Genomic DNA, 26,829 nt, shown 5'->3' with positions numbered 1-26,829 from the left:
TCCTATACCAATATATTTAGATAAATCATGAAAATTTGTTCAACAAAAATTTTGGCATTTTGTCAATAAAACTAGATAAACCTTAAAATAGTCCAATAAAACTTACTGAGGTATCAAGAACATTTAGGATTTTTAATTTGTTCATAATTTTGGATTTTGATCCATTTTTCAGGGGACATCTGTGCCTTCTCTTTGAACAAAAATGTTGGGTTTTATCCAAATGTTTATTTATTAAAAGAGGGATGACTTTTTAAAAAATTGTGGAATTTTACATCATTCGACCATATCTTTTCATTTAAAAACTCAGTTTAATTAATGGTAGAAGACATGGAAAACTGAATGATTACATACCTGAAAGCCAGTGGGGCCTGGGGGTCCCTGTTCTCCTCTTTCCCCAGCTAGACCCTAAGTCATGAAGGAAAGAAAATCATGAATAAAGCCAGATCTTTCCACCTGTTTCCTGTTAATGTGACCCACTGGAAGTATTGATATTTGCTTTTTTTCTAATGACATGCTTTTCACTTCAGCCAGATAATAAACTAGCATTACAAGTAGTTTCATGACGTTGTTTGAAGTCTATGCTGCTAAGAAAATGTCTTCTAAAGCCAGCAAAGAGACTGATGACATATCTTTATTTTTTCATCCAAACGTGAAATGTCTGGAGGCAACCACAAACTTATGGGGAAATTGGAGAAGTCGAACATGGAAAAATTCATTATTTTCATATATCTAATCTAAACACGTAATACAAGTGTTCCCTACTTTTCCAAAGGTTACATTATGTCACTTTGCTGTTATGAAAGACCTGTATTAGTACCTCTTTGTGATAACTGAAAGGAATCTGAAGAGAATTTTTGCTTTTATGGAAAAAAGGGAAAAGGCATTCAGAGTTTGTTTTGCAGCAAGCTATTATAGAGGCAGTGCACACCCCAGCTCCTTCTGGGGAACTGCACTTAGCATCTCAGCGTCGAGCCAGCACAGTGCTGAACGGTATCTGTGACCATCTGCACTTTATCTGGATTTATTTTGTGCATCTGTTAGAGCAAGATATGTGCTAGGGTGCCAGAAAAGCCCAGAAGACATTAGTTTGGGATTCTGGGAATTTTAAGAAATTCTTCCCTTTATATTAATAATTGCTTCTTTGCTTTACACCATTTTGGCTTACAAAAGTTTTCATAGGAACGCTCTAATTTCTCTTCCAATTTAGTTTGCAGTATTATAAGAACTGTTAATCAAGCCTTCAACACTCGAGCAGCTAAAGGAAGCAAAGCTAACATTTTAGAAAGATATTTAAATTGTCCCATAGGAAACAAATAAATATGCCGAAATATTTCTGATAAATATTTAATTTTAGAATCCTAGGATGCAGATGTACCTCAAAGGATAAAATATTTTCTTATTCAGTCCTTCTAAAGAAAAAGAAGTCAGCTTAAACAGATTTCTATGAGACATTATTAGAAGAATGTAGGTATAGTTCAGCACTTATATTTTTCAATAAGAGACAGAACAAAATATTTGTCAACCATTATTCTATTCAGTTGATGTTCTTCAACTGCAACACATAAAGACAATGAGGTAGCTTTTGCCATCAGCATTTTAAAGAAGTTTAAAAGGAAAAGCCCAATCGCTCCGTTTAAAAAGGCAGAAGTGCCAGCACAGTGATCAGAAGAGACTATAACTCTTCAATCTTGCACTTTCTTATTACTTCCCCTGAAACTTACTCTTAAGTAAAGTTTTAAGCAAACATCATCGAAAAATGCAATGTGAATGTATTCTCACTAAAAGATCACATACCGGGGGGCCCACAGGACCAGAAGGACCAACTTCACCGTCTTTTCCAGGAGCACCCTAATATCACACAGAGATAATATGTGAAGTAAGGCCATGAGAAATTTGGGTCATTTCATATATATATATACATATATTTCCTCTCCTTTGGCAGAAAATGTTTATATAGTTACCCTCTGCCCAGGAACACCAGCATTTCCTGCTTCTCCAGGCTTTCCAGGGTCACCCTAAAAGAAAGAATAGAAACTTTTTAAAAATTCAGTCAGTTTGCTCGAAACATGCCTCCTTCAGGTGAGGATTATGAGAAAGAGCAAACAGATGCACTGTACTCACACTGCTACCTTTGGGGCCGGGAAGACCCATACTCCCCGGCTGCCCTCTGATTCCTATGGAGCCTGGAGGGCCTGGCCGGCCGTCCTCCCCCGGAGCACCCTACAAAATTGAGCAATGTAAGTATTATGTAAATTCTCTCTGAATACCATGTCACCCAACTTGTCACTTGCCTTTCTTTGATTACTTATGAAAGTTATGTAAGTTTTAAATTATCCTTCACTTTTTTCTTAGTGAATCAGAACAGTTGAGTGTTTAAAAACAATAACAACAACACACTGATGAAGGATGCTGAGTATTTAGAACAGAGATTTGACTCTGGATCTATACATGAGCCTTATCTTCACAAATCCTTACATGCTTCACAAATCCTTACATGCTTCTATTCATAGGGGAAATTTTTCTTTTCATCTTTAATTTACTCTAGCTTGTAGTAAGGAAAATTGGGGACTTCATTTCACATTTTTTGGTATAAAGGAAGAATAGAATATGTTAGTTACCAAAAGTCACACCTACTTATCTCTTAAACCTATAAAGTTGAGAGGACTCTTATGAAATGAGAATGTTTCCAGCAGACAAATTTCACCAATACTGGAAGAATACATCATTTTCTACTTTTTCGCCAGATGTTAGAGAAGGAACTTCAACCTCAAACATTTATATCAATTAAACTTGATCAATTTTTAGTGAATTTTAGAATATGAGGATCCTATGATTTTGCTTTGGCATTTTAAACATGTAAGTATGATCAGCATCCACATGATTAAAAACCTAACCTCAAATAAACATCTTATCATTATATGTCTATCATGCCTGCGGACTTCTGTTTACATTACTTACCAAAGGCCCAAGCTTTCCTTCAGGACCTTGAACACCAGGATTTCCTGTCAAACCCTGAAAATTAAAAGTGATTGTCATTTTGTTGCTGACCTGCAACTGAGGTAAAGATTCTAGACAGTAGGAGTGCCTGGGTGGCTCAGTCAGTTAAGCATCCAACTCTCAATTTTGGTTCAGTTCATGATCTCACAGTTTGTGATTTTGAGCCCCATGTCAAGCTCTGCTCTGACAGTGTGGAGCCTTCTTGGGATTCTCTCTCTCCCTCTCTCTCTGCCCCTCCCCTGCTCAATCTCTCTCTCAAAATAAATTAACTTTAAAAAAAAAGATTCTAGTGGGGCGCCTGGGTGGCTTAGTCGGTTAAGCGTCCGACTTTCGCTTAGGTCATGATCTCGCCGTTCGTGGGTTCGAGCCCCGCGTTGGTCTCTGTGCTGACTGCCAGCTCAGAGCCTGGAGCCTGTTTCAGTCTGTGACTCCCTCTCTCTCTGACCCTCCCCTGCTCACGCTGTCTCTCTCTCTCTCCTAGAAATAAATAAAAAACATTAAAAAAAAAAAAAGATTCTAGAGACTAAAAATAGCACTATATTCAAAGGATCCACTTCCACTATGCAATGCCCATTCTCACTGTCCTTAGGCTTCTCTAGACAAACTCACAGGCTAATCATGGGCCTCGCCCAGCCTGGCTTGGGAAGGATACAGGGCAGAAAACACAGCATGCCAACAGGCAGCACCATGTGGGACTCTTCATTGGTGGGTAGGGGGGCCCTCAGAGCACAGCCTCCAAGGCCGTCATCTAAGCCTTCTACAAGGGACACACCAGATATGAGGAAATGAGTCTACATGGCGAGGACAGGAGCCACTCTGGCTTAGAAATCTCAGGTGACCAGTATTTCTAACAGCGCTTGGAACACAACATACTGATCCCAGCAAGGTGAATGCGCAGGTACCAGTTACTCCAAACTCGGATGCCCAAAGCCATGTTCCGCACCCCCCCCCCAAGGCTTTTATAGTTCATAGTCTTCCCAAGTCCAGATGTGGTCTACAGTCAGGCATTATTTTTACTATAAGCAATGCTGACTGCTCATTCACCTGGCATTCCAACTTTATTAGGTATCCAGGGAAGAAGTTCTAAGAAAGTGCCAGTTTCCTACATAGAAGGAGAAAGGGCTGTAGTAAACTTTTATTCATATATTTTAAAATGCTGGGCATGGGGGACCTGGGTGGCTCAGACGGTTAAGCATCCAACTTCGGCTCAGGTCATGATCTCACAGATTGTGGGTTCGAGCCTCGCATTGGGCTCTGTGCTACAGCTCAGAGCCTGTAGCCTGCTTTCGATTCTGTGTTTCCCTTTCTCTCTGCCCCTCCCCTGCTCACACTGTCTCTGTGTCTCAAAAACTGAACAAATGTTTATTAATTAATTAATTAATTAATTAAATGCTGGGCTCAAGATTATGTGGAGCCAAATGTATATTTCCATCCAACGACTTTTGTTTAATTCCTTTCTCTTTAAGGAGCGTTGTGGACAATATAAGAGCAATTACACACTACAAATGAATTTTCAAGTAACATTTGTTCAGGATGAAATTTATCAGGAATTCTCTATCCCAAAAGTCACACATTATTTGTTAGCAAGTAAAGAAAAAATAAAAATTGACAAACAGGGTTTTTTTCATGTCAAGTGGCAAAACTATTAATGCATATTCCTTTGAGAAAGGAAGACTAGAAATTTACAGTATTTTCTATACATGATGAAAATAACAAAGCAGTATTTTAAAAATAGTAAATCAGGTCAAAATTGTAAAAACAAAAGAAATGCTCCAACTTGTCAAAATGATTGAAATTAAAAAGCACTTTCACTGAGTACCCAGGAGCAGGTCTGGGTCAATATAGCAAACTGCTGTGTTCTTACCCGAGCACCTGGAAGGCCAGGTTCACCTGGACGTCCTGGGTCCCCCTGCCCTCCTTTAGGTCCTGAAGAACCTACAGGACCCCTCTCTCCTTGAGCCCCCTGTTCCAATGCAAAGCAGAATGTGTCAGAAAAAAGAAACCACGCAGGAAGATAAAAGCAAATGAATATCAAATTTGTGTATGACAAATCAAAGCACTAGTATAACAAAGTTACAAAAACTGTCACTACATGTTTTGTTTTAATTCGTATTTCTTGTAGAATAATGGTTTTTCATCATTAACTAGTGAAAACTGTACTTAGACTATCACTCCAATAAGTTAGGTTTGTGAGGGGGAACCCACAAAAATTCTAGAGTCTAAATTTCTAGATAAAAGAAAGGTCTGTGACTTTTTCTTCTTTGCTGGGTCCCTAGGAAGTCTGAAAACAAACTCCTACATACTTGCAACCCTTATCCTTCTCCCCTACCCCTCTATAATTCAGAAATTGCGCAAGACAGAATTGGCATTAGGCTTGGCATCTGTGTCTGACTCTTTTCTGGATCCGAAGCCATGTGGACCAAAGCTAGATCACCATTCTGGACAATAGCATCTTTTGGGCCACCACCCACATGAATGTCAACATGGATGGGATAACCTCACCTTTGGTCCAGGTAAACCATCAGAGCCTGGAAAACCACGATTGCCAGGAGCACCCTACAAACGACCAAAATGAGATTCTTAATTGTTGGTGATGTTTTCGTAATGTATAATGAGTGGGTAATTTTTATTTTTAGCATTACAAAGTTTTAGAAGTTGTGATCAAGGCAACATGGCAAAAGATACGTGTAAGGGGAGAAAAAAAACCCTAACTACACGGAAATGTAAAGAAATTTAAATTTTGGAGAATAGATAAGTGCCGAGTCAAAAACCATTCAAATTAAGAAGTATACTAACAATTCATTGTAAAATTAAACATAGAGCAAAACGGGTATCGAGACAAGCAGCAAAGGAATGACACCATCCACCACGATCGAAATGTCCGTGATGACCTACATTAGTATGCCTCCTATGTGAAGCACTGTGCATTCTCTGAATGTCCCTGCCTCGTATGTGAAGCGCTGTGCATTCTCTGAACATCTCTACAAATGGAAGGTGATATTATTGTTGTCCCTTTCAGACCTGTTTCATTATACTCCAGTCACGGCAACCTCTTCTAATCTCTAAAATCATCAAGTCCCTTCTAGGATTGCGTTAGCCATTTCATCCACTGACAATGTTCTTACTCCCAGGGCCTCTTGCTGGCTCATCCTCCTCTTCAGGTCTCAGCTAAAATGCCATCTTCCCAAAGAATCCTATTTCCCAACCACCTAATTTAATGTCACACTACTGTCATACACTTGAAGTTACTCTCTACCGCATCACTCTGTCATTTCTTAAGTGTATATGGAGCTTATTAAAATGTATAATTATATTTTTGTTTGCCTGTGGACTTGTTTATTGCTTATCTCCCCGCTAGAATAAACTGTTGCTTACTAGCCCCCACATGAAGGCTGGGACCATAGCCTTCTTGTTCACTGATGTATACTAAGTACCAATATATCAAATTGACACAATATCAGTATTGGGCACAGTATTGAATGAATGGGCACTAATTAAACAGTTGGCTCCTTTAATTCACAGACCACCATACTGAACTGTGCAATGCATTTGCAAGCATTTCTTTAACTACTCTAGCTTTCCTTACTATCCCAAAACTTACCCACATAATTCCCCCATAACTCTAAGAATTTATCTCATTATTCAAATTTTACCCTTTCCCCCACTGGGCCTGGAGGACCAACTGTTCCTGGATCGCCTCGAGGACCTCTTTTGCCTTCTTCACCAGGTGGGCCTATGGGACCCTGAATGCCATGTGGCCCCTATTAAAAACAGAAGGACAGTTAGAAACAACCATTTGACAACTGAGTTATAGTCAAAAGCTTCATTTAAAGAAGTCAGTTACAAATTTTAAATTATATTAAACTCTCTATATCCAAAGTAATGAAGTCAGTTATAAGTTTTAAACTAAACTATTGCCATTCAAAGTTATATTTCTCATTGATATTATTTAACACTTGGGCATTTTGTCCTGTGCACTCCTGCACAATATTCATAGTCTTCTTATCGTTTAAACAAACAAACAAACAAAAAATGAAGGCTTACTGGTTCCCCTTTTGGGCCAGCTTCTCCTTTGAAACCTGGAACTCCTGGATCGCCCTAAAATAAAAGTATCAATAGTTATAAGACCCAAGACGTGTAGACAGTCCAACCTGTTTTAATTAATTACAGTTAACGGGTTCTGAAAACTTTCTGCAGCTGAGTTTGTATTATCATTTTTTCTACTTTTGCAAATCTTGTAGAACGCATGCAAAATTTTATAAAATCCAGTATAATTAGTTTATAGCAGATTGTCTGTTTTACAGTGGTCTTCAAGGGACTTATTTTTAAAGTCTTGTGTGTTTTTCATGCATACTAGGAAAATTAGAATTATTCAGTTATTCCAATTTGATAGTTAAAATTAGAACTAACAGTGACAACTTTTACAGATAAATCTATTTAGGGATTTTTTTCAGGAAGCATTTATTCACCCAGAATCAAAATAACTTTATATTTATGTTCTATTTATTGAGAGCTTGACAAGTTCAAATATAGCATTTCATCTGTGAAATGTTGTAGGGTTTTTGTGTGCGTGTGTGTCTTTAAATATCAGTTAAACTTCTGGGAACCAGATTGCTAAATTGAGAACATGATAAAATCAAATGTGAAATATCAGCAACACTCGTGTTTTAATAAATCTGCCACCAGCATTTAAAAGGATTTATTAGCATAACTAAGTTACTTGGAACAGAATCCAAAATATTTGTTTTACGTAGTGCTAAGAAAGAAAGTTTAAATTTTTATATGGTAAGCTAAAAATATATAAGCACAACTTATCTATGTGTTTATTTCTTATAGATTTAGCATAACATTTTTCTAATAAATACTTCCACAAAATATGGAAATTTCATTCAATATGAATAATACGGTGGACTCACTCTTCAAGATAACTTCCAAGAAATAGTTGGTAAACCCATTTTTAACCAAATTGTCATTATAACCTCCACATTTCTTCACACTGGCTTACAAAATATTTCTCTAATGTGTATTATTCAACTACTCATAAAATTCTATGAGGTAGACAATAAAGCTATGACCTTATTATTTTAAATTTTAAAAAAACACTAAAATTTAACACAATGCAATAGCGTTCTGTTTCAAATTTAAACACCTAAATTGTATGTTAACATTTGGCTTCTACCTTACAAAGATTCCTATCATCAGCTGCCTCACTCTGATACATCCCATTATCTATGTTTCATTGCATTTTACTGAATATTATTTTTCTCGGTGATCATAATTGAATTATACAAATGGATGATAGTTATTTTAAAGGACATTACCGGTTGGCCTCGAATTCCTGGAGGTCCTGTGCTACCCTGAGGTCCTGGAGATCCAGGGGGACCTGCTAAGCCAGGAGGACCAGAGGTACCTGGAGAGCCCTGTCAGAGTGAAAGAGTGACATGAGACCCAAGTAGAAGGCTATTATCAACGTCCAAAGGATAGTGTCCGTTTGAACTTCATGTGGCATTAATGCAGTTAGTTACTCACCGTTGGGCCTTTGGCACCGGGTGTACCATCCGTTCCTATTGCACCCTAAGAGATACATGAAAAGTTTATAAAATATTAAGCTATATCTAGGATGCTATCCAGATGTCCACCCACAATCCAAAAGGAGGCAGAAAATTTATTGCAAAAATTCAACCACCATGGGGAACCTGGGTGGCTCAGTCGGTTAAGCATCTGACTTTGGTTCAAGCTGCTCTCACGGCTCATGAGTTCAAGCCCCATGCTAGGCTCTGTGCTGACTGACAGCTCAGAGCGTGGAGCCTGCTTCAGATTTTGTCTCTGTCTCGGTCTGCCTCACCTCCCCACCCCCTCGCTCATGCTCTGCCTCTCTCTCTCAAAAATAAACATTAAAAAGAAATCAATCACCATTAAACCATAAAACTCGTTTTTATGACAAATTCCCTTTTCCATAAATAGATGCAATTTTTCAGAGTTGACAAGAGAAACAGATTTCTTTAATCAGTTGGAAACACTCATTCAGAATTTGAAGAGGATATAGTAAAATAGATTGCCTTTGTTCTGATGTTATAAAACACGTCAAGCTTTCTGTCAAGAACATAATTCTTACATGTACTGGAAACTTACAGGAAGGCCTTGAGAGCCCACTGGGCCTGGTGGCCCAGTTTCACCTCTTTGCCCCTGGGGACCTTCAGGGCCTCTTGCCCCAGTGGGACCTGCTTCTCCCTAAACAGGTACAAAAAGAAATGTCATAAGAAAAATATAAATGTGGTGTCACTCGAACTTTATTGCTTATTTGGTGCCTTACATGCTATACTCAAGTATTTTTAAAGGGGTCATGAGCATTAACCAGTTTACAAGGGTTGTGTGTCTAACCTAACTTAGGGAGCAAATGCATTTTCCAACCCATCAAGTATAGTAATGTCTGCAATATGAACAGCAGAGGAAAGTGGTCAAGGTAACCTGATAGCTACCCTTCCTTCACCCCATGAAAGTAGTGCAGATAGTAAATAAAAATACAGACCCCTAGTTAAGTTTTAATTTGGATAAATAACAAATAACTTAAGTTTGTTCCAGGCAACAAATGGGGCATATGTATACCAAAAGCTTTTTCTCTATTTATCCAAAATTTAAACCTAAGTGGGTTTCTGTATTTTATCCATCATATTAGGTACCAATGTAGAGCTAATCCTAGAGAAACCTGGACCTAGAATTTTAGAACTAAAATTCTAAGCCTGAGGGGTTCATGAGTGCCAATAAACATATAAAATCCCTATTGAATCTCTGACACTCAAAGAACTGGATGTGGAAATTTATTTTTCATCCAGAGAAATGGAGATCATGCAAATGCTTTACAGGTATAGCAGAATCGTGGCCAAAAATGAAGATCTGGAAACTTTATGCTTGGCAGGGGAGGATGGTAGGGGTAGGCAAACCATTTCTGAGAAAAAGAGTTTTGCTAAGTGTTTGACTTTATTAAACAGTTTTCCATAGCCAAAAGCCATTAGAAAAGCCCAGGGGGAGAAGGAAGTATGCAGAGTGAGCTGTTATATAACTTCCCGTTGCTAATGAGATATTCGCTAGATCTCATAGTAGGAGCAGAATCTACTTTCTGCTAAGTCTTAGTCCTGGGCATTGTGAGTATTCTTTCCTTAATTCTCTGGCCAGAGCTCAGTTTGAGGGTAGAAGGTCTCTCAGGAAGGAGGGAAGGAATTTTGCATATTTTGATAGGGGACACATGGAGAGGTTGTGCCCTCCATGGCCACAGTCACTGGCAGCAGGATCAGCACTTCAGAGAGAGGATCAGAAACAGAGGGACCTCAAGAAGGTCCTACTAGCCTGAGTGCACAGTGAGCTCTCAGTGAAACGAGGGACTGGTTAGTGAAATGACTTAGGCCATCATTTTAAAGTAGCAGCATTCCTGTGGCACAGAGTTTTAAGACAGTATTAGAGAGAGCCCAAAGAATAATTTGACCCAATGATTTTCACAGTTCAGAGTATTTGAAATGTCAGCTACAGACTTTTTTGTTCTTTTCTGTTTCACAGTTCAATGCCCATTTGTGTAGCACTACCAACAAGAAGCACGGACCTATATTGAGGACATCCTCTGCACCAGGCAGTACTAGAGTTTACATTGCTCTCTCACTTAATCTTCAACAAAATTCCATGAGACGACAAGACTTACAGAAGGGAGGTGACTGCCATGGCCATGGTCATTTTTGTACAGTAGAATCTTTTGAGTAAATCCCTTCTTAGAGATGTAGAAAATTATGGCCAAAGGGAATCTGGGTGTGAGAGGGAATCATAGTACTGTGTTGTTTAAAGTGTGAAAGTAGTGTTCTGAATGTATTCACTAATTTAGCTAATATAATCTTAATAAACTCCTACTGTAATCCTTGAATTTATCACCCAAAATACTGAAAGAACACACTGCAACTCATTACAGATGTAAGTCATCCCAGCAGAATGCTTTAATCCAGTCCCCTGTGGAAAGCCAAATAGCCTCCCTGCTTATTCCTTTCATGGTTGTGTAAATGGTAGGGGGCAGGGGTAGCAGTGAAAGCCAGCGTTGTGTGAGAGAACAGCTTTTTGACAACCTTCTATTTATTTGAACCTCCTATTGTTTAGAACAGTCTGCTATTTATTACTGCCATGCACTGTATCCAAGAGCAGGGTTCCAATTCAGATTAAGCTCTTATTCTTTGCAGCTGTTACAATTGTCTAGCTTCGAGTTCTAACGCAGCAGATTCTTTGATATTACAATTGTATGATTAGCAGTAATTCTCTTTTAACTACATATTGTATAGTAATCTTATTTTTCAATTAATTTTTTTTCCTTAACATAATAGACACTGAGAATGCTCTAGGCTCTTTCCTTAGTTAAGAGTGACCTCCATACAGGGGCGCCTGGGTGGCTTAGTCGGTTAAGCGTCCGACTTTCACCTAGGTCATGATCTCGCGGTTGTGGGTTCAAGCCCCGCGTCGGGCTCTGTGCTGACTGCCAGCTCAGAGCCTGGAGCCTATTTCAGAGTCTGTATCTCCCTCTCTCTCTGACCCTCCCCTGCTCACGCTGTCTCTCTCTCTCTCCTAGAAATAAATAAAAATATTAAAAAAAAAAAAAAAAAAGAGTGACCTCCGTACAATTAGTGAAATGCCATTATTCACTTTGGGATTCATATCATCAAGTAATTCTTGTAATCAAGAGCTAAATATATCAACATTTTACCTTCATCCCAGGATTTCCTGGAAAACCTGAAGATCCAGGTATCCCAAGAGGACCCTATTAAATGAAACCATAAAAGTGATTATGTATTTTTAAATTAATATCTAATTGAGTCATCTTATATTCTTTGACACCATTCTGTATTTTGACACATAAGAATAATCCACTTAGTACTTTCAAATCACAAAGATAATGTAATTTTATTATAAGTATTTTCCAACATTGATATGAAATCGTGCTAAAAGATTTGTCCAGTGGTATTAAACACTATAGAATGTCTTAGTTGTACCATGTAAGAGTGTCAGTCAGTCATAAACACAAACTGTTTGAAACAATTGCTTCTTGAGACATGTACTTTCTTTGTGTCAAACAAGTAATATAGTTTTTAGAAAGTTATGTTTTATACCATAATCTAGGACTCTTTATAAAAATCATCTTTAAGAATCATTGGGATATTTCAAAGTGACTTTTAGGGGGCTAATATGTGGATATTTGTTACCATCCTACATTTGGGAAGACATGCATAGAGTTTAAACCATTGACTTAAAGGCCAGATTTAAGGGAAATGAGTGTAAGAGGAATTCCATTCTAGGTTATCCTGATTCTTCTTTGAGGATTTGTTTTAATTCCATCAGTTTTGTAGTAACAAAAGCCCTTTTAAACCACACTTATTCTTTTCCTCCTTTCTTTTGTTTCCTTTTTATGAATAACAAGGGAGAAAAGATCCTAAGGGCAAGTAATTTCAAATCTGATTTACCCTCCTTGCATTTTCCTGAACTCATCTTTTTTTTTTCATCTATTCATCCTATAGACCACGATATTCCTGGCCTATATAGGTGTAGGTACAGGTACATTTCCGTACTTATACCTCATGTTGCACTCTATACCATCGCAGTTAGCAAGAGCATTATACTACAATATTAATTTACAGATCTCTTTTCCTTAAAAAGACAAGGCAATTCCCAAAAATAAATACTGTGTGTTTATCATCTTTTTATTCCAAATGTCTGAGACACAGTGAGTGCTCTGTAAATTTTAATGAATGTACAAATGGAACAATAAATGAAGGAACAAATATGAAAGTCATACAACTTACCATTGGTCCAGGTTTTCCAGGCATACCATGTGTACCTCGATGTCCCTAATTAGGAGAAAAAGAGACAAGACAAAATTACATTTTCTACAGTATTAGCTCATAATTCGTTTTATGAAAATTCCATGTTAAAAAGTGAAGAATAAATATTTAAAGTAAACCAACAACAACCTGAACTAGGTAATAGTATTTAAAATACATTTTTGTACACCACCACTAAGGTAGGAATAAACACATCTACTCTACAACAATAACAAAGAACAATCAAGACTGAAAAAAATGAAACTGATTAAAATGATTCTTTTTACTTAAATGTATGACTTTCCATCAAATGAGCTTAAAGTCAATGAAATTTTGTACACCTCGGTCTTTTTAATAAGCAGATTAACTCAGAGGAGGAATGTGCTCACTGGAAAAACAGCAATGAAAATAAAGCATACACTCACCCATGCATACACACACACACACACACACACACACACACACACACACAGAGAGAGAGAGAGAGAGAGAGAGAGAGAGAGAGGAGATTAAGTAGTAGTGAATGCTGTGGTTATCATCTAGATCCCCTACAGCAATGAAGTAATCATTCTTCCAAGGCTGGAAGAGTTTTAAACTAATGGCTCATCGTTAAGACCCTCCCACAAACTGCCCTCAGCTAAGGTAGCATTCCCAAAGTTATGCCTCTTCCAGGGTCCATAAAACAGTACAAAGGATTGGCCCTCATTCAAATCAAGGTTGAAAAGCCATCCCAGTCCCATAGTTCTCATGGAACAGAAGACTCATGGAGACTGGGGTCATTGTTGTAACTGTAGCACAGTTTAAATTCTCCCTGTGACAAACCCTGCTTTTTATTCACTTCTTTACCAATGTAGTTTCTGAGAGCACTTCCCAATAAATTTCCTGCACACAAGTCTGTGCTTTGTTGCTGTTTCCTGGGAAACCTGAACTGAGACCCTAATAGCGTTAGTGCCAGAAGTAATACAAAAAAGCAGACTCTAAAATGGAATTTTAAAGCTGGATTCCTCATGGACCAGCTGGTGACAGATGATATCTGACTCACTCTTGACATCCTGTGGTAATGCAGCAATAACTATTGCCTCCAATGGTAAACTGAGAGACAGCACAAGTATAAGAGAAAGGGCAATAGGTACAATAGCTCAGGCACTTGAGAAGTTTTAGAAGAAATAGAAATTATAAAGTTGATGGAACTGCATGGAACTTGTTGAATGAATGCACTGGAGAAAGGCTAATGGTGATTAATCATCAATATAAGACTCCTTGGAAGAATTTTAAAATATTGTAATCTCCTACAGCCAGAGGGAAGAAGATCCTGAAGGTTGGGCCGAGGACTTGCTAAAGGTTCAAGAGTTCTTGAGAAGGTTGAATTCTAAAACATAGAAAGTCTGTTTACGCCATGGTCAGGGCCCTTAATTAGAAGGAATGTAGCTTGGCATTGAGATATCTTAACAACTTTGAAATCTCAACCCTAAAGCCTATGGGCCTATAGAAATTCCCACCATTCCCACCTTTAACAGCTTATACTTCTCCCTTCCTTAATGATGATGCAGAGCCTCTACTTCATCAGATAACATATGCTATCAGCACCACCACTAATTGCCCCTGCTCCTTGGCCACCAGACCAATAACTAGCATTAAGTCACAAAACAACTGAGTTGAGGCAAATCTTCTTCTGATAAAAAAGGGAAAATACACACCAAAGTAGCTATGGGTCCTATAACATATAGAGCCAGAACCCAAAAGAGAATGTGTGGGAGTAGCTTCTGAAGGTACTAGATTGTGAGGGAAAGGATATAAAGTGGAGAACTTAAATGATATGGAAATATTCTCTCTTGACACACATTTTTTTTTTAAACTTTTAATGTTTTATTTATTTCTGAGAGAGAGAGGGAGACAGCGTGAGCAGGGGAGGATCAGAGAGAGAGGGAGACACAGAATCTGAAACAGGCTCCAGGCTCTGAGCTGTCAGCACAGAGCTTGACGCGGGGCTTGAACCCACGAACCGTGAGATCATGACCTGAGCCAAAGTCAGACACTTAACAACTGAGCCACCCAGGCACCCCTCCTTTGACACACATTTAAAGCTCAGATAAAGACCCTGAAAGATGGTATTAACATGGAAGATGGTTCTTGGAAATTTAGAAAGAGCAACACCCCACTCTATGTGCGGTAGAAATGCCAGAACTGTCTTGGCAGACAGTAGAAGAAAGCACAGAGAAGTGAACGTACTACATCAGATATATTATGTAAGGATGGATATGGCAACAGGTGACTATATTCTACAGTATTTTCTATGTTTCCAGAGGACACTCTATCTTCAAGGGGATAAGTAATGGCCTTCTGAGAGGGTCTCACTTCTCCCAAACCAGGGCCCTTGCTTTGGTACCATTAAGAAACTCTAAAGTGGTATTCTTCTGTAGGTCAGGGGTAACATCAAAGAATGCTGTAAATCTGAGATTCCTAAAACTAATGGGGATGATAAAAATCTCAAAATAATAGAGGCTAGGTGGCAGTCCTTAATCGTCCAAATGAAAACAGGTACAATATAATGAATTGCAAGGTTGAAATATTAGCAAGTATAGACTAACCTTCAGAGATCTGTGAAGAGAATTAATACAATATGCCCCATTCCTAGCTAGGTTCAAGGTACATAGGCAGACAGTAAGAGTATTTCTCAATCTATGCATTTAAAATAAATCAAAGACAGATGATCAGGAAACTCTGCTCTTTATAAGGGTACACTTAGTACTTACCCTTCAGGATTGTGATGGATATAAAATAAAGAAATATGGAAGAATGCTTGGCATAAAATAATACCTGTTTGAAAAATGTAACCTCTTATTATAATTTTACTACTATTCCCAATTTTATATTTTTCCATGGACCATATTCCATGCTGTTGTCGCCTTTTATAGTTTTCTTAACTTCAGTATTCAGATAAGTAGGCAACGAATATATTGTGGTTATATAAGATGTTAACATTAACAAAAGCTAGGTGAAGGGTACACAGGAACTCTCTACACTATCTGTGCAACTTTTCTGTAAACGTAAATTTGTTTCAAAATAAAAAGTAAAGAGAAAAAATAAAAAATTTAAAAGTAGGCAACCAGTATCATAGTCTCATTTAAAAGACATGTTCAGTTCATTTGAGAGAGTTGAAATATACATACTTACAGGAGCACCCTGTGGCCCAAGCCTCCCTCTTTCTCCTGGCATTCCCCTTGGGCCCTACAGATGAGAGAGAAAACAACATCTCTTAAAGTGACTTATTTGAATTCTAAGTAGTTTGACTACATCACTCAGTTCAGTTGAGACCCAATATAATTGACTACCAAGCAATAGTAGTTCTAGGAGCAACTTCAGGTTTGAAAAACTCTCTACCTGTGGGGATATATAACCTACCATCTCTTATCCAAACAGATTTCACTTCACATAGCTTTAATGGGCTAAAGCTACAATAATCCTGATTTGAACACTAAGTATAGAAAAAGAATAAGAACATCCAAGGGTTAAGAAAAATAATGAAAGACAAGAAACTTTTTCTATTCAAAGGGTGCAATTCTCTGAATGTACTTGTCTGTCAGCTGGTAATCAAGATTACTTCATCAGCTATCATATTTTCTCCATGTTTTTATTTTATTTTGCATTTAAACGTTCTCTTAATATAGTCCATAAAGTAAAAAAATGCTCAAAGTATTAAATTGATACGTACCATAGGACCCATGGCACCCATTGGACCAGTAGGGCCAGCTTCACCCTAAAGCAAAAATGAGATTACAGTACAGTATGAGAAACCTACAATTGATATTCACATCACTTTTTCTATGTGTGTGTCATTCTAAAAGTGTACTTTCAAACTAGGTATTTGAAAGGCATACTAGAAATGGAGGACCTCAAAATTCTGCTGTATTACTTTTTCTCAAAATGTGATGGCAATTTAGTTCCTTTGGAAATAAGTATAAAATAAATTGAGGATATAAAGAAGATTGATAGAACTATCACATCTGTCCACATTAATTAGTATCAAAAAAGTAATTATATGTTTGTGTCTGATAATACTTTAGCTCAAGTAAAACTTTATAAAGCTAAAATTGATTAATTTTAATATCATTTAATATTATTATTTAATAAATAATAATATTTAATATTCTTTTAAGATCTATTGTAGGAAATTCAAAAATAAAAATTTAAAGCCAATGTATACACACACACACACACACACACACACACAGATATATATGTATATATATCTCACATGATGCTTCCCACTAAAAAGTCTTCTGCATGTCTTCTATGGTCTCTTTCTCTTTCTCTCTCTCTCTCCCTCTCTCTCTCTCTCTCTCTCATCATAAACACATTCTGGGAAGAAACAATGGCTAGAAGGCCCTAGAATCTAAAGGGTACTAAAAAATGGAGCTAATAAACTACCTAAACCTCTCAGATATTTTTGAAGGAGAAAAGAAGGTTAATGTGTTTTAGACGGTGAATTCACTGTACCATCTTTATCCACCCATCAACGGCCATCCTACACTGGCAGAAACCCAGTGCCATGGTGACTACTCTTAGTGGCAAAGTAAAGCCATGTCATGTATCTTGCTAAATCTATTGCCACTCGTCTATGAAAAATCATATCTATCCACTCACCTAACTCTTTTCTATACTCCTCTTCCCTTCAGAATTTAAGGTGGTTCTGAAAAACTGGTATAGACCTGACACAAACCTGAAATGCAGTTGTGGGGTTCGATTAAGCTACTATACAGTTACCTTGGAACCAGGTGCTCCAACTTCACCTTTAGGGCCTTCAAGACCTTTATGTCCCTAAGAAGAAAGATATAAATTTGTGTTTTTCTTTTTTTTGACTCTATGATGTGAAAAGGAAGAACCAAAAATAAGCTCACAGAAAGTGCCTTATAAAAATGGATATTTAAAGATGTTACCCAAAATATTTCCAAATTCTCAACATTTTTTGAAAGCCTATTCAAAGAAAATTAAAAGTAGGGTTTCTCCCTTCAAATAACATTTTTAATTTGTGATGTTCTCACCCTTCAAATTTTTGTGACTTCATAGAAATGTATTCTATAGCCAAAAATGAAAACTTTATGGTGGCTTTATGGAAGACAAGTAATTATAGGGTTTATATATTTATAAAATATGGATTATAGCCAGGTTGATGTTCAAAATAATTAATAACCAGTACAGTAGCAAGAATTCTAATCACTACTCAAAACAGAGGCCAACCAGTATATACTTATTAAATATTAGCAATACTTTCTGATACATACACAATAGATAGAAAGACGATAGATGATAAAAGATAGATAGATGATAGATCTGCCTGTAATTTTTGGAATTTTGAGATTTCTTTCTTTGAAGGTAAATCTTAATATTGTTACATTCATAAATATGCTAATTTAAATACCCAATTCTACCTATCTAAAACATCTTGCAAACATACAAACATATATTTTCTCCATATGTCAGAGCCCATTCTTTCATGGTTTGGAAAAGCAGAAAGATTCCCCTTAAACTGCAAGTCAGCAGGTGTTTCTTTACAGTTAACAAAATTCATACAAAATAGCAATTAACAATGCTCTTCTTTACTTGTTAATGCACAAGGAAACACATTCAAAAATGCATTTTGTTAGTTTCTCTACTAAAATGCAGAAAAACTGAACTATGCAAACATTGGAAAGTTGAAAATTCTGAAATTTTTGGTTCCTGGTACCACTACAATTTACAGGGTAGTGTACAATTTACACTATGCCTAAAGTAATGAAAAGAGAAAGAGAAAGACAAAGCTATAACAGATAAGAGACCTCAGGAATGTACATCAATTTAACACCACGTTTTATTAATCAATAACGGCACTGTTTGCAAACTGTGGCTATGACAGACCTGAGCAAGAAGGGTTTCCTGTTTAAGCTGCAATAACTTTTCTGACTATGGATCATCACTCCTCTGCGGCAGACTTCTACAGTTCCTCTAATGCATTTGGGATGACTGCCTCAAAGTAACCTGCAGCTTTCCTGACAACTCCTCACTCTCTCTCCTGCTAAGAACTGTAGCTTTTTCTTCTGAGTTACTTTAGAACCCTGTGCTTCCATATCCACCACTTCTGCCACCAGATCCATAACCATCACCATAGGGACTGCCCAAGTTTCTTTCACTAAAACTGCCCCCTTCATGAGTCTATAATTTGATTGCATTGTCTTCTATAATTTCCAAAATCATTATGGTTCCCATCACCAGCATAGTTTCCTCCAACATTGCCTCCATTATAAACATCATTTCCTCCACCACCACTGCCATATCCCCTCCTTGGTTACCATATCCTTGTCCACCACCACCATAGCCTCCTCTACTACTGTAACCAGGACTACCACCATAGTTGCTACCATCACCTCCAAATACATTATATCTACCATTACCTCCTCTAAAACTACCTCTGATGTCACCACCTCCACCACCATAGCCTCCTCTTCCACCAAAGTTTTCACCATGGCCAAAGTTACCACCACCTCCAAAGTTTCCTCTATGGCCCATAAAGTTGCCAGATCTACCTCCATGACCCCTTTGTGATCCAGCAGACTGCATTTCTTGTTTAGAAAAGGCCTTCTCCACTTTAAAATCATGCCCATTAGTCATATGGTATTTCTGAACGACAATTTTATCAACTATATCATCATCATCAAAAGTTATAAAAGCAGGGTGCCTCAGTGGCTCAGTCAGTTAAATGTCCAACTCTTGATTTTGGTTCAGGCAGAGCAGAGCCTGCTTGGGATTCTCTCTCTCCCACTCTCTCTCTGCTCCACCCCCACTTGTGTATGTGCATGCTTGTTCTCTCTCTCTCTCAAAATAAATAATTTTTTAATAAAAGTTATACAAAAGCAACTTTTGTGGAAAGCAACCCTCTTTTTTTCCACTCTGCCCACCTTCCATAACTTCTATGGTTTCAATCTTGCCAACTTTTCAAAGAAGTTTCTCAGATTATACTCTTCTATATCTTCCTAAGTATCACCAATGAAAATTTTCTTCACTGTTAGATGGACAGAATCCTCTCTAGCAACATCTCTCTTTGGTTCTCCTTCATGCCCATCAACCTTTTGTGGTCAAGCACACTTTGCTGTTGCCTCCTCTGTGACACAAGACTAATTCACAAAACCAAAACCCCCAGTACATTTTGTTTAGGGGTCTTTCATCACCATGAAATCTGTAAATGTTCCCATTTCTCAAAATGTTCTCTGAAATTATCATCTGTAGTTTCAAAGCTCAGACCATCAATAAACAGATTTCTCAACTGCTTGGCTACTTTGGATCATGGCCCTCCTCCCCTTGCTGGTGGCACCACTTCCGGAGTCAGCCTGGGGCTACTGGGCAGCAGTGTTACCTCCATTTTGAGTGATATATAATTTCTATATGTGTACATACTATATAATAATTACATATTAAGTATCTTGAATTATAAAGAGAGAAGCATTGTATGGCCTTCCACATCTGGGTTGACTGGGCCCATCCTACCTTTTAGTGCACTCTCTAATATTATGTCACATATTCCACTATATAGCAAATATCTCTTTTCTTAACTGTAACCCTTATTAGCCTGAAGCTGAAAACCATGGATCTTTTCTCATTCACCCTGTGTCCTCTTTTGTAGCACAGCACATGTATTAAGAACACAAAATATATTTGTTATAGAATCAGATGACATTCAAAGGAAATAGAAAAAAGAATTGTGAATTTGGTGACCAAAGATGAGTACTGAGACTACAGCCAGTTAAAGACAACTGACAAATAGAATTGTAAGGATGTTGAAGGGAATGCCCCCAAGACCTTACATAATCAGCAGGGGTATCTGAAAGGATTACAAAGAATTAAACTTACTCGGTGACCCTTCAGGCCTGGAAGACCAGGAGCCCCAGGAAATCCTCGAGCTCCCTGTGGGGAAAAAATAGAGAAGGCATTTGAGAGTCATTAATAAGAATAGAAAGATGTTTGATACACTTTTTGTTCAAAACCAAAAATCTAATACATGGTTTTCCACCAACACACCAAAGAAAAGAAAGGGGCAGAATACTTTTAATATGTCAAAATACACCTAGATGATCAAAAGTTAGCAAAGCAAACTCACTGTTAGGAATGGAAACATGACTTACACAGAAACATGGGTTAATGCCAGGTATTGATTGGATGACATTTCCAAATTTTGAAATTATATCACTATATTATAATTAATAGCAAAAAAAAATCCCACCAACATAAAAAACAAAAACAAACAAACAAAAAAAGAAAATTAGGGGCGCCTGGGTGGCTTAGTCGGTTAAGCGTCCGACTTTCGCTTGGGTCATGATCTCGCGGTTCGTGGGTTCGAGCCCCGCGTTGGGCTCTGTGCTGACTGCTAGCTCAGAGCCTGGAGCCTGTTTCAGTCTGTGACTCCCTCTCTCTCTGACCCTCCCCTGCTCGCGCTGTCTCTCTCTCTCTCCTAGAAATAAAGCATTAAAAAAATTTAAAAAAAAAAGAAAAAAAGAAAATTAGCTGGAATCAACATGTTAAAGGTCCGAATCAATTAGGTAAAGTATATGGAAAAAATCAGAAAAGGAACTTAAGGAAAACTATGCTTTCTCTATATTGTGCTTTACTTGTGGTAGAAGAATAAATATACTTGTACACACCAATGCGTTTTATTTTCTTTGAACTACTAAATATTGGCAGCAGAATATGATTGGGAAGATTGCATAAAAATGTGATCAGAAATTGACTTTAAGTAAAATGTTCAGGAGAAGCTTTATGGATTTGTGATTGTTTAAAATATTAACTGAAGTGGGACGCCTGGGTGGCTTAGTCAGTTAAGCGGCTGACTTTCACTTAGGTCATGATCTTGCGGTTCGTGGGTTCGAGCCCCGCGTCGGGCTCTGTGCTGACTGCCAGCTCAGAGCCTGGAGTCTATTTCAGAGTCTGTGTCTCCCTCTCTCTCTGATCCTCTCCTGCTCATGCTGTCTCTCTCTCTCTCTCTTATAAATAAATAAAAATATATATAAAAAAAAGATTAACCGAAGAAATGAAATATCCAACAGAAGGGATGGTCAAGAAATACAGAGAGAAGAAGTTGGTTCCTTGACTCAATACTTCCTTAATTTATGCTAATATTATGCATCCTCCACCTAAGCATAGTGAATAAAAAACAACAGAAATCAAACAGAAAATTAAATCCAAATGGTATGACTATTTTGAAATGATGTATAAAACTTTTTCCTCATACCCTCTTAAAATAAATAAGGACCTAGTGACTTAATTATTCACTTATTTTCATTGCCTACATTAATTTGGTTTTGAACTGAATACCATTACCACTGGCACCAGTCGACTGAGTACACTGATAGCATAGATTGATGTATCAATTATTAACAATTATTACTATTAATCTGCACATCTCTGCACGAAGCCTTATGTTTGGTGAGTGGACATTCAAGGAATAATCATTGAATAAACAACTGAAGAAATGGTTTGACATTTCCCTTAACACTCAAGCACTTTTCCTAAGCCTTTCCTAAGGAACTTCTCTTATTCTAACACAATCTTACATAGATGGAAAAATCCTCTGTTTTGTACATTGTCACCTTCATTCACTGTTTCCTAAATGAGTGAATACTCCTTAAATGAAATTCATAGGATAAAAGCAAAGCAATCATTCCTCTGTAAACTCTTGTAGGGAAAATGTCTCGGTAGTGCTTTAAGGAATGATTATAATTGTCAGGGCACATCAAACCACATTCTCTGGACAAATACAGTTCCACTAATTCTTCTGTTTACACAGCCCTGCTTAGGAATCCCTCACTGCTTAGGAGTTCCTCAAGAACTTCCTTAAAGTTTTTCCACTGGAATGCTGCCCTTTATGGAGATTTGCTCCCCCTTGTTCCTGAGCAGAAAATATGGTACACTCAGCCTATAGGAGAATTACTGAGCTGTTATTTCAAATAATTAGTTAACTTCGAGTGTTTGTGGCCTGCAAGAGAATTCTCAAGTGATTACATATCTCTAGTACAATAAGAAAATGAACCAGTTGTACCAGTACTCATAAAATTTTCTCCTTCTGCTGACCCAAGACTGTCATCACAACCCCAATCACATGCCATTGCACAGCACTCGCAGACTGCATCTGTGACATGCTGGCAGGGCCTGCTTCCTCCCCATGGAGGGCCCACACTGAGAGGATGTGCAAGAGTGCAGCAGGGCGGGAGTTCAAGCCTGGCCTGGCTGACGTGGACATCTGTGCTGATGACTAAACCACATGCCTTCTTCTGCATTGACTCCCCAGGTTGCTGGGGGAGGAAAGGAAAGAGAGAGAGAGCAGGAAACTGGGGAATTGGTTTTATACTTGAAATTAAATAATCCTTAGAGCCCTGTAAGTTCCCTTAAAAGATGAGCACTCATTTGTTTAAAAAAAAAAAATCCCAGCATTGAACCTCATCAATTTTCAGGAAGTAAATGGAGAATAATTCAGCACTATTGGTCATATTGAATGGAAGAAACATTAGAAAATTATAGGAAATGTAGGGAGTTGAAGGTTAAATCTATTTAGGGGATGTCAGACAAGGAGAAACTTTAAGAGCAAGAATGTTAAAAGGATTTTTGCTTCCTGATCTCTAATTTTCCCCCTTGCTTGTGTAGCATATTCTAGGAGAGAGTCTATCAAAGTAACAGGAATGGCTTTAGAAAACAAGGTGGGTTTAGAAGATGGCCAAGTCCTAAACTCTGGTGGAGGGTGTTACCAGGGACACATCTCTGTAGTAAACCAAGGGGGGAGAAAACAGATATGTTAGGAGTGTTGGCCATCAGTATATCGTGTCATAAAATTTTAGGGTCCAGAACAGCAAGTAAGAATTTCAGCCAACATTAGGGTTTGGTGAGCAGCCAAAGAGGCATCCTGTCCGTAACTTATTGTCTCTAGCATATAAAAAACAAATCCATAAATTTTCAAGCTATTCTTCTTGATATGTGAACAATCAAAAATAAAATGTTAAAAAGACAAATGGGATTATGATGTTGTGAAATGTAAAGAGGTCAGGCTGGTGACTTTGCAAATTTGACAGTAAGTTTGGAGAATGTCCGTATTAGGTTATGAAATAATTATCTGGTGCCAAGTATTCATATGGGCCAGTTGGAATTAGCTATCACTTTGGCAAAATATGCTATTTCACAATGACAGAAGAGAACATATTTTGGTGAGAGCATCTAATGCACATGCATAGAATGAAGTACAAGGTAATTTTAATGTATTTTGCCTTTCAAAGTTTGCCTTTCTGGCATTGTGTTGACAATTATAAACTTACCGGAGATCCTGCAAATCCCACTTCACCAGGGTTTCCATTTCTACCAGGTTCACCCTTTAAGGTTAAAAAAAAAAAAAAAAAAGCAAGGTGACGGAGAAGCAAACAGGATTAAAATATTCCCTTCTGAGACTAGATGACAAATCAATTGCAGGTAATATGCCCAACGTTTAAATAGTGTAAAAGTCCTGCTTCTATTCCTGATGGCAATCTATCATAGCAAGTCAGTTTGTGAAGTTCTCATTAATTTATCCAGAAGTTATTCTAGTCTAGTCAGACTATTCTAGTCTGACCTAGCTCACCATTTCACAAACATCAAAATTTACACATACATAACACACAGAGGCATATGCTATGAAACTCTATATCCACAAGTGGCACTGAATTAAAGGTTAAGGGTACCACTTGTCATTTCCTTTATTGTGATAAACTAAGAACTACTAGACATATTTTTTATGACCAAATTCAATGTAATCTGCTTAAATAAATCTCATGACACACAAAGAGAAAATATTTACTTGGTGTAGTATCAAAGAGAAATTACCCATAATTTTAGCCTCAGCTTTGGTACAACTAAAAAAAAAAATCCAGAAAAGCAAATCTGGTTTTACACCCCATTTTTAGATCATACGTTGTTACTGTTAAAATCTGAAGTTGAGTCTCAACTTTAAATGTGAACAAATGGCTTTTTCAGCATTGGAAAGTAACATTGGTACTATACTACTAGCACATTAAAAAATTCCATTCAGTGAAGACCTCATAATGATGTTTAGCCATCAGAGCAATGTATTTTTCTTTAAATTCATTTCAAAGGTTCCACCAGCAAAAGTTGTGGCTATCGTGACAGCCCTTCTATTATCTTAACGGAGAAATTATAATGGAAAAGAAACCTGGGGAATATAAGGAAAAAGAGAATACCTAATGATATAAAACCATCAAAATTAAGAATACTTTTAAATTGTGTTAAACCACACTCTCAGTTTTCTAGTTTTCTGTGCATATAATGGAAGCTAAAAGTGGGGAAAATAAAGTGGGAATTGATGAATAATATTCAAATTAACACCATAGCTCCTTCTTAACCTCTTCAAAGTTTCAAAGCAAAATGAAAGAAGTCAGCTTACATCTTCACCAGGTTTTCCAGGAGGGCCCTCTGGTCCACGTGCACCTATTGGACCCTAATAACAAAAGGAAAAAAAGAATATTTACCCATATTTACCTATACCTACCAATAATATAATCTAAAATATTGTTGGGACAAATGAAAAATATCACAGAAAATAGCTTTATTAGTATTCTGAATTTTATGTTGTATGCCTCAATTATGTACTCAAAGGAAAGGATTTCACAAATGCAAATATCTCAGCATGGTTTGCTAATAATATTCAAGGCTTCTGAACTTAAATACTCTGCTACCGAGGCACCTGGGTGGCTCACCAAGCATCCACTTCAGCTCAGGTCGTGATCTTGCCACCTGTGAGTTCAAGCCCCACATCAGGCTCTGTGCTGACAGCTCAGAGCCTGGAGCCTGCTTCAGATTCTGTGTGTGTGTGTCTCTCTCTGCCCCTCCCCTGCTCATGCTCATACTCTCTCTGTCTCTCAAAAATGAGTAAATGCTAAAAAAATTTAAATACTCTGGTACAAGAAACATATAGCTTAAGTACTCTCCATAATACAGGTCTCCTGAACTGGATTGTAATTTCTTGCTACATTAGGAAAGAACTGGTAAAATAAATAATTCACAATATTATTATAATGCTGGATTCATATTTAACTGGGTCTACATGCTTACTTGACATTTACCATTGGTCCAGGTTCACCAGGTTCACCAGGAGGTCCTGTAGGGCCAACACCACCCTAAAATTGAGAACAAATTCCATAAATAAATATAATTATATGTAAATTATATATACAAACTGAAGAAAAACAGAATACTAAATCATATACCCTTGCAGGATACTGCAATTGTTTAAATTGTTGGCTCCACCATTTTCCAACTTTGAGTGAGTCGCTTAATCTCTCTATACCTCAATTTCCTAATCTGTGAAATGAGAATAATCAGGACACCTATTTCATTAGGCTGTTAGAGCTCTCTTAATAACAAATGCATGTTAAGAACCTAGAATAATGCTGGCATAGAGAGTTCCATCGATGGTAGTTATCATCATGATTATGACTGTCATCTTCTTCATCATCACCAACAACTACATTTTCTATTCACCAATGGCAGTAATATAAAATAGCTTGAGGTAAAACTTCACACATATGATAACAACAATATGGTATATTTGACAGAGCAAAGAATTCTTTTTTTTTTTTAACCTTTCTTTTGAAAACTTATTTCCTATTGCTGGCCAAATCACCATAAAAATTAAAGAGCACTGCATTACTATTTTATTGGTATTTGATATGCTATAGAAACAGAGTATAGTATTATATTCTTCTTAACGATTCCATGGATTGATTACCTGGACAATAAATTCTAACAAAACATGGTGGTAGCTTCTATGGTTTGATTTCACAGCCTCAGAGTGAGCACATAACTAGTTATGAGAATTTTCATTATGACATGAGATAATGATGTTATTTCAGAAGTGAAGATACAAAAATTCTTTGCATTGGAGGCCAGTCACATAAAGGATCCAGATGATGGAACTTTAGCCCCATGA

The 26,829-nt window shown here is 37.4% G+C and overlaps 1 protein-coding gene and 1 pseudogene across 1 annotated transcript in view; both read right to left on the bottom strand.

Annotated features, from left to right (window-relative positions):
- The window catches only part of COL5A2 (collagen type V alpha 2 chain), a 150,410-nt gene that overhangs the window by 31,341 nt on the left and 92,240 nt on the right, over positions 1 to 26,829 (bottom strand). Inside the window, exons 10-30 of the mRNA XM_039223887.1 lie at positions 25,964 to 26,017; positions 25,285 to 25,338; positions 24,167 to 24,220; positions 20,721 to 20,774; positions 17,604 to 17,657; positions 16,552 to 16,596; positions 16,014 to 16,067; positions 12,822 to 12,866; positions 11,729 to 11,782; positions 9,130 to 9,228; positions 8,527 to 8,571; positions 8,319 to 8,417; positions 7,042 to 7,095; positions 6,651 to 6,758; positions 5,500 to 5,553; positions 4,862 to 4,960; positions 2,959 to 3,012; positions 2,122 to 2,220; positions 1,962 to 2,015; positions 1,795 to 1,848; positions 352 to 405 (exon numbers count right to left, since the gene is read on the bottom strand). Coding sequence (XP_039079818.1) covers positions 352 to 405; positions 1,795 to 1,848; positions 1,962 to 2,015; positions 2,122 to 2,220; positions 2,959 to 3,012; positions 4,862 to 4,960; positions 5,500 to 5,553; positions 6,651 to 6,758; positions 7,042 to 7,095; positions 8,319 to 8,417; positions 8,527 to 8,571; positions 9,130 to 9,228; positions 11,729 to 11,782; positions 12,822 to 12,866; positions 16,014 to 16,067; positions 16,552 to 16,596; positions 17,604 to 17,657; positions 20,721 to 20,774; positions 24,167 to 24,220; positions 25,285 to 25,338; positions 25,964 to 26,017 — 1,341 coding nt within the window. The remainder of the gene's footprint in view (positions 1 to 351; positions 406 to 1,794; positions 1,849 to 1,961; positions 2,016 to 2,121; positions 2,221 to 2,958; positions 3,013 to 4,861; positions 4,961 to 5,499; positions 5,554 to 6,650; positions 6,759 to 7,041; positions 7,096 to 8,318; positions 8,418 to 8,526; positions 8,572 to 9,129; positions 9,229 to 11,728; positions 11,783 to 12,821; positions 12,867 to 16,013; positions 16,068 to 16,551; positions 16,597 to 17,603; positions 17,658 to 20,720; positions 20,775 to 24,166; positions 24,221 to 25,284; positions 25,339 to 25,963; positions 26,018 to 26,829) is intronic.
- Positions 18,924 to 20,232, bottom strand: LOC120225713 (annotated as a pseudogene).

Source organism: Hyaena hyaena, unplaced genomic scaffold (assembly GCF_003009895.1).
Source record: "Hyaena hyaena isolate Hyena2069 unplaced genomic scaffold, ASM300989v1 scaffold_1486, whole genome shotgun sequence".
NCBI classification, from domain to species: Eukaryota; Metazoa; Chordata; class Mammalia; order Carnivora; family Hyaenidae; genus Hyaena; species Hyaena hyaena.
This window is presented reverse-complemented; position numbering and strand designations above follow the sequence as displayed.